This window comes from Pipistrellus hanaki (assembly GCF_964339955.1).
Source record: "Pipistrellus hanaki genome assembly, chromosome: 19".
Classification (NCBI taxonomy): Eukaryota; Metazoa; Chordata; class Mammalia; order Chiroptera; family Vespertilionidae; genus Pipistrellus; species Pipistrellus hanaki.
In genome coordinates, this window is record NC_140521.1 from 3,915,287 (window position 1) to 3,927,499 (window position 12,213).

The 12,213-nt window shown below is 40.8% G+C and overlaps 1 protein-coding gene across 2 annotated transcripts in view; it reads left to right on the forward strand.

Annotated features, from left to right (window-relative positions):
• Positions 1-12,213, forward strand: part of TTC28 (tetratricopeptide repeat domain 28) — a 319,835-nt gene that overhangs the window by 192,194 nt on the left and 115,428 nt on the right. For both annotated transcript variants that reach the window (XM_084868121.1, XM_084868122.1), the window contains exon 6: positions 10,401-10,908. In XM_084868121.1, coding sequence (XP_084724247.1) covers positions 10,401-10,908 — 508 coding nt within the window. The remainder of the gene's footprint in view (positions 1-10,400; positions 10,909-12,213) is intronic.

Below are 12,213 nucleotides of genomic sequence, written 5' to 3' on the forward strand. Positions count from 1 at the left end.
TAGGTTTTTTCTTCCTCAGTCTTAACATTCTGAGTTTGTATTCAGTTTGTGATACAGTTTGACAATAGCTATTTAAAAAATATTGCAAAGTAGAAACACCCGCCTGCTAAGCTATTCTAAGCACCTAAGGGTAAACAGTAATAATAGCCAGTCCTTTTCAGAGCCAGCGCCCTTGCCTTCTTCATCCGGGGATTTTGGGAGGAGGCAAGGCGGTAGGAAGGTATTTAATTAATATAATGATTTGCAGTTAGGAAGGCCCAGATTTCAATCCTAATCTTTCCACTTGGTAACAATTATTTGACTTTGTACCAGTTGCCTAATGTCATCTGTTTCCTCGTCTGCAAAATGAAGATAAAAATTCCTACCTCAGAGGGTCTGATGGGGTTTGGGATAATGTAAGTAAAGCACCCGATATATGGTAATTCATTGACGCTTTGGTGCTCATTTTCCCTCCCACATTTTATTGTCTCTAAAATAAAATTGGTTTTATAATCAATAAGTAAGCCTACTTTCATTGTTTAATTGCGACATTTGTATCTATTTGTGGCACTATTGTAAAATGCTTCTTAAATTCCTGGCAACTTGTGATTTGATGAAATATAGTATGTCTGTTCTTAATGAATAGTATTCATGCCTATGATGAAGAGATATCTTTTCCTAATGAAGATTTTACTGGTGTCAGAAAGAATCTAAATTACACTAGTTTTTCTAGAGCCTAATTTGGGTTACCATTATAATTATATTCAGGAAAAATAGTATTCATAACAAAGATAATAGTGGCACCTCTTTCATCATTCCATGTCTCATGTGAACAATGCAAAGGTAAAAGGGAGGCTATTTTATAAGACTCAGCAAGAATGTGACTGATTGAATGAGGAGCAGCACAAAGAAGAACAAGACAGATGTGAGGGACCATGAGTTCAAGACAGACAGCACGGTGACAGCTGAGAACACCTATATCTGTATGTCCTACACTCCTGCAGGTGTAAGGAAGTCTTAATCACCAGAATTTTGCTTAAAGAGAACTAGAGCTTGGGAGGTGTTGGTACCACACAGTCCTTCTGGCATTCACTATGTGCCAAGCATTATGCTAGACTCTAAAGTGACAGAGGTAAATACTTTAAGAAACCCCAGTCTGACCTATCTCATGCTCTTTCTCTTTCCTTCATCCATACCTTGTATCTTTTCTTACTGCTTCAAATAGAAAATATATGGGTCATCTCTTTTTCTTTAGAACATACTCATTGAAACTTTAGTATATTTTCTTGTATTTACTTTCATCACAAACAAGCACACCACTGGAAAACCAATTTAAAAGCTAACAGAACGAAGAGTTTGATCACACTTGTAATTAGAAATTTTATTTATCAGTGTAACCTATTTTAATGTAGGTTGGTTATTTTTGTAGTAAGCTAATATTTTTAAAAAATTTAGAATCTTAATGAAAAATGTAGTTTGTCTTGAGTGAACATATTGTGTGTCTTTTTTATATCTTGGTATAATGTCTTCTTTGTTTGGGGATTCCCAAAAAGAAATGTCTGTGTGCTTGCTACCCAAATAATTTCTGTGCCAAAGGAGCGGTGACAAATGCCACACACGGGAAATGACATTTTCAGGTTTTTTAATTAATATAATGAGAAGGGAAGGAAGGCATTAATTTAATGCATTTAAATTTTAAATAAACTTACAAAATTGAGTAAATGAATATAGATATATGACTTTAAGTAAATTACTTAATTTACTCAGTTTTATTGGTATTTAGCATCTATAATAACAGCTAGCAGTAATTGAATACTTATGTGCCATGCACTATTCTAGGCTCTTTAAATGTATGCTCATAATATCCTATAAGATAGATATCATTACCCTCACTTCCTAGATAAGGAAATAAGGACAAAGAGAGTCAGTACCTTCCTTAAGGGGACTTAGCCAGCAGAGACAGGATTTAATCACTCTCTAATCACCGTATTACTCCAGAATTACTAAATCTATTATTATTCAAGAAGCAAAATCAGTAGCTGTTAGAAAAGTTACTAACATTTGATTAAAGTTTGCATTGAATTTGTCCCTGAATACTGGCTTTGATTTTAGAGAGAAGAGCAGCATGTATTTAAAATATATATAAACCTCATCCATAAACATTGTCACATGATTTAAAAGGTAATATTTATTATTTAAAGTAAACCATCAAAAATAAATCCTAAGTGGATCTAGTATATAAATAATTGACATTAAAGTATAAATTGTTAAATAAAAAATAGTGTAATTATAATTTCAGGAGTCTAATTAAGATGGCCTTGGGTACCTGCTGAATCTGAGGGCCAAAAGACAGGGAGGAGTCAGTGATAACCCTGAGCTTTTGGCTGGTTGTTAGAAGAAATAGTGATAACATGTATTTCTTTTATTAATCATGGAAGTCACAAGAGTAAGGGAGACGTGGGCAAGGCAATGAGGGCTTGAGCCTGAGGTGCTGTGAGATGTGAGGGAATGTTGGCAAAGCAGAGTGAAGCGAATACCAGCGGGGAGCCTGAGACCTGGGCCCTAGTCCTGCCTCTGCTGGTCATTAGCAGTTGACCTTCAGCCAAGGTACTTGACATCTCTTGGCCTCAGTTTCTACATCTAAAGACATTGAGGAGTTACATTATTAAGTGGTTTTCAAACTCCGCTCTAAAGAGCCCCGCAGGTGCCATAGATTCTCTTACGGTTACTTGGGGAGAAAAGTGCGCCTAGTCTAAGTGAACCTAAACTACTACACTTTTATTACATAAATCCTGGGTATTTGTATTTGGTTTAAACAGTTTGAAAACCAGTGGACTCGGTGATCTGTAGGACCTCTTCCAGCTCTAAAATTCTGTCTCTTGTTCTGAAACCTGAGTTTAGAATTACCCAACAGGAAGAGAGCTGAGACTGTGGGCAGTTTATTCCTGAACAGCCGGAAGCCATGGATATCAGAAGGTCTCAGCCTGCATAGGACCTGAAATGATATTCCTTCATGGATGGTTGCAGAAGTTCTCAGTTGTTGCTCAATTTTGTAACATCTTTCCAGGTTCCTTGAGGACTCCTGTCCATCCAGTTTAAAGATTTCTTTTTCAATTGTCATCTGCTGGCCCCTGCAAACAAGCCCCTTCTCTGGGGCTTCCTTCCTCCTGAGAAATGTCTCCTCTGCCTCCTGTATGTGCACTTGCACACGTATGTGTTTTCCATCCCTTTCCCTCTCCAACTTTCTCCCTTATATCCTCCCAGCCAATGCCAGATTTCATGATTAATGAAAGTAATATCTTCAAAGGGTGATTGACTACATTCCAGCCCCCTACAGAACAGTGTTTTATAGCTTACTAAAATTCAGGTTGGCTGGCAAGTGTGGAATGGAACAGTTTTGATTGGACTAAAACAGCATTATGGTAGAATGTCTCCTCACTGAGGTCGGATGGTTGCATAAGAAACTTGAGTGCTTTGTGTCATAAAAAATTCATTACAAATTTCTATTTATTGATTGCTGAGAGAGAGAGAGAGAGAGAGAGAGAGAGAGAGAGAGAGAGAGAGATTGAGATTCATTTGTTGTTTTGCTTATATTTTCATTGGTTGCCCTAATGGGAGATTGAACCTGCAACCTTGGCATATAGGGAGAGACACTCTAACCAGCCAGGGCCAAAAAACTCATTTGAGAGGTTATCTGCTTATCACCCTCCCAAATAAAACTGAAGATGTAGGTGAAACTGAGAGTGGGAAATTCATTTCCAAAAATAATCTTAACTGATTATTTCAAGTGAGTGAGAGAATTTATTTCCAATCAAACTCAACTTGACTCTGGTAGGACTACCAAGACTCTCGGATTTTTACTTGGTCATCACTTTTTGGCCAAAGAGCTTTGTAGGATGAAGTTCTTTGTAAAAAATCTTCCTGTGGCTGCAGTGTTAGCATGTAAAGGAGGGAGGAGAATCCTCAAGTAACCTGGAGGAAATGTGAGGGAGTGACATTTCTGTCCTCTCACATTCAGCATCCGCCTCACCATTCACAGTCGCTCATGAGCCGGGAGCACACATTCGTCCACGGGCCGCACCTTGGCAGCTGCAGCACATAGCACGGATGCCTGTTGTATTGCATCAACTTTACATGGAGCATCAAGTTTAAAAAAAAATGAAATCATTGTAAATTCTGGCAGTTTTTATGGTATAATTAAAATGTCTCACAGGGTACCTCTGGGAAACTAAATGCAGCTTTACTATTTATAGAGCCAGGAGAGGTAGTGTTTCTTGCCAACTTTCATATCTTATGACCTATAAATTGCTCTTAATAGCTAATCTGTCATCCCAGGTTCTCCTACAAGAAAGCTTGTTTCCTTATTAATCTGTTAATTTGCATCTGCAAACGACATTTACAAATTTTTGGTTGGGAAACATTGTGTATTAATGCTGGGCATTATACATAATTTATCACCTGTGATAGCAACTCTAAGGTATTGCTAACAGATCTCTCTGACAGTGTGTTATTTTTCCAACTCTAATATAATTTAGATAAAAATAATTATGAAAACTCCTCCGGCCCCATAGAATTAGGAAAGGCTGACAGGTTACCATGGAAAAGCTATGACTGTCACTAACCACTCTCTGAGCTCATAGTAATAGATTAAAACCAACTGTTCCAACTATGACATAGCATAATGGTAGAAATAACTCAGGTGTACACAAATATTCTCTTACAACTTTTCAATAACAACTGCAGAATAGTTCTTCAACCCTAGGTTTATGTAATGGATCAAACTAGTTAGATTGATTGTAATAAACCCAACACCAATTATTAAGTATATACAGCATGAAAATGATTTAAGACTACTAAAGACCCTGTAATTAAAATGTTCCCTGTTTGTGTGGTATTTAAGTCTCATCTTCAGTCTGTGGTTGTGAGTTCACAATTCTTAGAGATCCAATTTTAGGAAGCTTACCCTGCCAAGAACCTTAATATTTACTATATTTTGTTTGTGTTTTGTTGATTTTTCTCTATTTTAATCCAAGAAGAATTTGTGGGAGCAGGAAATAAAGCATGAAAGGGAAGAAATCAGAGTAATGAGGGGATTAAGTTCATATCATAGGCTGAAGCCAGGGCAGAATTTGCACATATTATGGGATTATATCTGGCTGTTAAAGGGCGGTTCTGAGTCAAACCAAAAGCTTCCTGGTGATCCAATTAAAAAGACAAATTTGACCATTTATGAGATTCACATTTTTTAAAAGATAAAACCATAGCAGTTGCTTGGTAGAAGCACTGAAATCGGAAATACATTTTTCTATTTGTCCTTTTAAAAATGACATGGGGTAGTATCATGGACAGTGTCCTCAAAAATATAATTATAAATATTTTTATTATTTTTGTCTGTTTGGTTTTGTGTGACTATTTTTTAAATTTATTGTTTTGTGTGTGTGTGTGTGTGTGTGTGTGTGTGTGTGTGTTGAGTAAGAAACTCAAGATCATCATTTAACTTTTTATACAGAATTTCCTTATCACCTCAATGCTTATTAAGGGTAGATTTGCGGGCTCTACTATACACATTGAATAGGGAGTGTATATTATTTAAGACTGTAGGAAGTTTATAGACCCTCCAGGGAATAATTTAATCTTCTGTTTCTGTAGGTTTATATTTGGGTGGCTGTTGATTCTCCCTGTGTTAATACAGGTTTTTAAAAATTAGCTAAGTTCCTGATTTTAGTACTTAATTCTGCTCAAATTTAGTTTTTCTATTAAAATGTCTAAAATGTCATCATCCAGAAACTTAAGATAATTGGTAAATACCTAAAATTTAATCACCCAGAAACATGGCAATTAATATATTTGAACTGTTGACTAGTGTTAACTATTACTATGATGACTGGAGCGTGAAAATTATTAATTTATGCTCAGTATTATATTGGTCAGGCTAGGCCAGGTTATGCTGCAACAACAGTAAATCTCCAAATCTCAGTGGCTTAAAACAACAAAGGTTTATTTCTTGTGCCCACTATATATTCATTATAAGTCAGTCAGGGCTCTGTCCCACATTGCTATAATTCTCACTTTAATTTCTGTTCTGATAGAGCAGGTTTTAAAGAGAAGAGAGAATGTGGTGAAGCATGCACTGTCCACCAAATACTGTTTTATTTAATACTCATCAATGCTCTGTGAGATCTTAATATTCCCATTTTACAGATAAGGAAACTGAGGCTCAGAGATGTTGCAAAACTTGTGCAATATCACATAGTTTGTCATTTGAACACATGCATGTCTGATTCCAGAGTCTGTCCCTATTATTCTATGTCTTTCTGTCTCTTGAGTTATAGGTAGTTATCCTGGGACCTTGAAATTTTGGATACTGAACTGGTAGGGAATCCAAGGTGCATGTGGAGTTGGACAGTAAAGAAGAAATACCATGTTTCTGGTAGTAACTGCAGGTTCACTTCCCTCGTTATAAAACTACATGCGATGAGTCAGTCAGCAGTTATATCAAACATCCCCTGTTTTTTATATCCCCTGCACATTTAATTCTTCCACAAAATATCATATAACTCTTATGAAATACAATAAGGGGAAATCATTCTAGATGTAAAGGAAAACATGTTTCAGTCTTCAGAATAATGTTTAATGATAGTGTCATCAATGTGGTTTAAGTTTGGGTAGTTTAAATGCTTCTATTTTATGCCTCAAACGAAAATCCCTTAAAAGCAATTTTTTTTTTCTTTTTCTGTAGCTCCATGTATCATGAAACTGACTTGTCAGATGTAGTTCTGCAGACCTCCGGGTCGCAGAGCAAGGGGCGCTGACTCCTGTGTGCTCAGGCTGCAGCTGGGAATCATGCTTTGGCAAGAGTATGGGTCATTTATATCTTGTAAAGAGAACAGGATTGTCTTATTCCAACCAGAGAGTTGGTTAGCATAACTGTTTGTGTGCATTTTAGTATTCAAATACAGATGTTCCGAAATGTTTCCACTGTGGGAAGCAGCTGCTGCTATTCAGGCTCAAAAATCTCAAAGAGATTAATATACAGAGGCAGTGTGAACCTTAGTGGCAAATGCAGCATCTGCTCGAGGTGGGGCCCGCGAGTCCCCACAGATCGGGTCTTCAGATTCTCGTTAACAGCCTGAAACCATGTTTCAGATCTTGGCTTATTCTACACGTACGGGAACAAAGACAAGTGATTAATTTGTAATTCACCTCGCTGATAAATATCATCATGGGTTATTTGCTCTGGGGCTGTAAAACACTGGACTTTATTTCCTGTGGCAAGTGATAGGAACATAGATGTTTGGTCACAATGACGGATGGTCTCGGTTGCCGTTACTCGCTCCTGCTTGGTAACGGAGCCCAGCCCAGCCGGCCTGCAGTCACAAAACATCCATCCACACTCAGCGATGCATTCACAGGGAACTCCGCGCTGCACGCCGGACACTCACAGCACTGCTTCTGGTCCCATCCCAGCCCCGGGAGTATGTCCTCTATCATTCTCCACGCCACGCACACAAAGTAAGACGTGAAGAAGTAAAATGACTAACGGGGTTAGGCAGCCAGGGCCTCTGACTCTAAATCTGGTTCCATTCTTTTCTTCTTTCTTAATGTTTATTGAGGTGACATTGATTAATAAAATTATGTAGATTTCAGGTTTACAGTTCTATAACACATCGTCTGTATATTGTATTGTCTGTTCACCACCCCTTTCATCACCACTTACCCCGCCTTTACTCACTTCTACCTGCCCCTCTCCCCCTTTCCCTCTTAATCACCATAATGGTGTCTGTCTATGTGTTCCATTCTCTCTCTTTTAAAAAAAAATTTTATATATATATATATATATATATATATATATATATATATATATATAAAATTGATTTTTTACAGAGAGGAAGGGAGGAGGATAGTTAGAAACATCAATGTGAGAGAAACATCGATCAGCTGCCTCTTGCACACCCCCCACTGGGGATGTGCCTGCAACCAAGGTACATGCCCTTGACCGGAATCGAACCTGGGACCTTTCAGTCCGCAGGCCGACGCTCTATCCACTGAGCCAAACCGGTTTCGGCTGCGTGCTCCATGCTTAAACAACACCACCCTGCCTCTCCAATCTCAGAGGCTCTGATGTGCTTCATGAATTACATCATCCTTTCTGGAGAAGTTGGTTTCCAGGACACCGCATGAGGCGTCCCAGCGCCCAGCACCGCCTGGTAATGGGAGGGAGGCAGGGAGAGCCGGCGCAGTGCCCTCCCTCTGTCCACCCGTCCCGGAGGGGAAGTGCCCCCGTACGCCTTCCCTTATGTTCAGAGAGCTTCAGCAATGAGCTCCCATGTCTCCCTGGCATTTAGAGAAATGAAGGCCCAGGAGCTGAAAATCCCAGGGCTGTCATTTGCAGTTGCCATAAACCAGAAGTTCTGGGAACAGTGACGCCCGGGGTGTTGTGCCTGCCCCACGCCTTATAAATCCATCCCCTGCAGTGTTCAAGGGCTCATTGCCTCCAACCAGTTCTACTGTTTGGAATTATCACATGAATTATTTATGGTTTGCACATTTGACAGAGGCTCATGGCTGAGTTTCAAAACTCCCAGGTCCTGGCTTGGGCCTAGAAATGTCGTCTAGAAAACCGAAGCTCAGAGAAGTTAAGTTTCTAAAGGTCCCCAGAGCTAGTAAAGGGCAGTGCCGTTTTGTGTGTTTTTTAACACACACACACACACACACACACCCGCCAAAACCGGTTTGGCTCAGTGGATAGAGCGTCGCCCTGCGGACTGAGTGGTCCCAGGTTTGATTCCAGTCAAGGGCATGTACGTTGGTTGCAGGCACATCCCTGGTGGGGGGTGTGCAGGAGGCAGCTGGTTGATGTTTTTCTCTTATCGATGTTTCTAGCTCTCTATCCCTCTCCCTTCCTCTCTGTAAAGAATCAATTAAAAAAAAAAAAATATATATATATATATATATATATATATACACACACACACACATTTTTATTGATTGTAGAGAGGAAGGGAGAGGGAGAGTGAGATAGAAATGTCAGTGATGAGAGATAATCATTGATGAGCTGTCTCTTGTATGACCCTCCTGGGGTTTGAGCCTGCAACATGGGCATGTGCTTTTGACCAGAATCTAAACCAGGACTCCTCAGTCCACAGGCCACTGCTCTATCCAGAGCCAAACCTGCTAGGGCAAGGGCAGTGCAGTTTTGAACCTAGTGTGTCTGAATCTAGGTTACACTAGCTCCACAGTCACAGATCCACTTGTTTTACTTTGAGGGCAACACAGATTTGTGGGTGGGAGGTTTGTGCACTGTGTCCCGCTCCCTCACCATGCTGGGGCAGAGAAGAGCCCGGAGAGTGAGGTGGGGAGGGCCCGCTAGAAGCAGAGGCCCTGGCTTGCGGGAAAGGAGGAAGAGGAGGGACCAGGCGGGGGAGAGGAGTTGTGAGCGGCAGAAGGCCCCCGTGCAGGATGCGCTGCCATGAAGTGGGGACCCGAGGCCAGTAAGTCCCGGTGGCATGCTCTTTGGTGAGTGTCCCTGCTGCTCCTGCCAGCATCACTCCGCTGCAGCATTGTGAACTCCATGGAATTGTTTCTGCTCTCTACCACTCAGGAAAAAACGAAAAAGTAACTTAGAAGTATTTATTTCCTCTCTATTTTCCTCAATCTTTTGTTGGAACATCTGTGATATGATAAAAGCAACTCAAAATGATACCAAATCCTTTGCAAACACACAATTTGCACGTATTATAAAGATGATAAAAAAGATGATCAGTGTCTCCATTATTTTGATCAAGAACTATTTCATGGGCAAAAAAATCGGGAAGCAATTCACTTATCTATAAACTACTAACGAAAGTGCTCTGAAGTGTGCAGACATAGAGCACATCTCACAAAGGAAGCCCTGGCTCCGGTGCCCCGCAGCCCTCGCTGTTTCTCCCTGGCCAGAGGCCTGGTGCAGACCGCCTTTACCGCTAGTGTGTCCATTTGCTTTTGGGAGAAGGCTAGATACATGCCTAGGAGTGCAAAGAGCCAAGCATGGATTTCTCCTACGAATTTCCTGTGCTGTACTGTAACTAACTTTGGTTTTCTTCAACATTTTCTTAGACTACAGAGGTTAATAGCTATTAACATAGCTATAATATAATATTAGAAATATCAATACGTTTTTAAGATGACGGTTTTGTGGAGTACAGCCTGCGTCTGTGAGATTAGGTATTGAAAGTTACTGATTAAATTGTCATTGTCTTTTTATCAGGAGCTCGCTGTGCGGATGGGCTCTCTCAGTTCTGCGGAGGTCTGTGAGCCGCTGATGGAGATCAGGGCTTGGCCTGGGCAGTTACAGGCGATCTCTGTAACATGCTATCTGCTGAAGCCAACCAAAGCCATTCTCTGATGTGTTTCCATGTCTCTGCTTTATGCTTTCTCTCTAGGCAGCTTCGTCAGCCCTGAGCAGCCTGGGTCACGTGTACACGGCCATTGGCGACTACCCCAATGCCCTGGCCAGTCACAAACAGTGTGTCCTTCTTGCCAAGCAATCCAAAGACGAGCTTTCGGAAGCCCGAGAACTCGGCAACATGGGAGCGGTGTACATCGCCATGGGCGACTTTGAGAATGCTGTGCAGTGTCACGAGCAGCATCTGAAGATAGCCAAGGACCTGGGCAACAAGCGAGAAGAGGCCCGGGCCTACAGCAACCTGGGCAGCGCCTATCACTACCGGAGGAACTTCGACAAGGCCATGTCCTACCACAACTATGTGCTGGAGCTGGCGCAGGAGCTGATGGAGAAGGCCATCGAGATGCGGGCCTACGCTGGCCTGGGCCACGCTGCCAGGTGCATGCAGGATTTGGAGAGAGCGAAGCAGTACCATGAGCAGCAGCTGGGCATTGCCGAGGACCTCAAGGACCGGGCCGCAGAAGGACGAGCATCCTCTAACCTGGGTAAGGACAGAATGGCCTGCGATCCAGGTCAACTCCATGGGCTGGAAATAGCTGGAGTAGCCCACTGTCTGTGTTTTATTCAAATGAATCTCTTCAATGTGTGTGCTGTATATTTCCTTCAGTTATATTTCCTTGGAGCCTGTCTGCTCTAAATCACATGATCCTTTCTGTCATCACAGTGCTCTAAGGATTAGAACTCTGAAATGCTGGAGAAACAAAACACCCCAACCTTTTAATCTGTCTAGAGAGAAGAATGAGCAGATTTATCTAATTAGAGAGAAGGAATGAAATGAGGATATAAAGCTATGTTTGGCTTAAATGAAAGAGAAGCTGCTAGGAAGCCATCAATGAGAGAGAATTGGAGATGTTTTTGTTCAAAGGGGTTTCTTTACGTGGTGACTTGAACCCCACAGGAAGTGTATTTTTCCTCAATAGTATGTGTATTCCCACATGATACTGATAGTTCAGTATAAATGCAAAATTACTTTTTGAAATATCTATTGAAATAAGATAGACTTTCCATCACTATTTTGATAGTACCCACCCATTGGTTGTGGTTAAGATTGATATATTTGGATTTGTATAGTAAGAGACACTAAATATTGGTTACGGGCCACTTTTTAGAAGATACCGTTATCTTGTCTCCATACCTGGGTATGGGTTCGTAATAAATGGAAGGAACAGATGTGTTTGGAAGTATAAGCTGAACTCAGCCTTGTGCCTGGATTTGTTCTGTGTCCACAGGGACTGAGGAAGGGGAGAAGACAGAGAAAAAGTGACCTTATTGGTATTAGTGTATGCTTATCAGATACTAGTAGCAGCAGAATATAAAAATCAGCCTCTCATGTGACCTACAAAACCAAGGCACCTCATCTCTAAGTAATTTAAGCACTACCCCTTCCTCTCCCCTCCTCTGCTTATTGTAACCATATGTTTCATGGATATGGTTGTTAGAAGTCTGGAAGACCCCTGGAGATGACTCTGACGATGGTATTGAGGTCAGAATGAGGGGAGTCGGTAAGAACTATAGAAATAAGCTCTTGGCATTATATATTCGTTCAATGGATCAAGTATTATTGAATCAGTCATTTATTGAATCATGTGCTAAATCCTGGAATAGTTGCCTTAAGGTATAGAGAAGTTAAAAAAAAAAAGCTTATAATTTAGTTGGGGAAATAAGATTAATACATAGGACAACAGGGGCCTCCCTTCAGGACAGTGTTAATAATGCTGTAATGCCATGCAATTCCCAGAAGGGAGACCCTGAGGGCTTGGAATGACCTAGAAAGCTTCTTGGAGGAGATG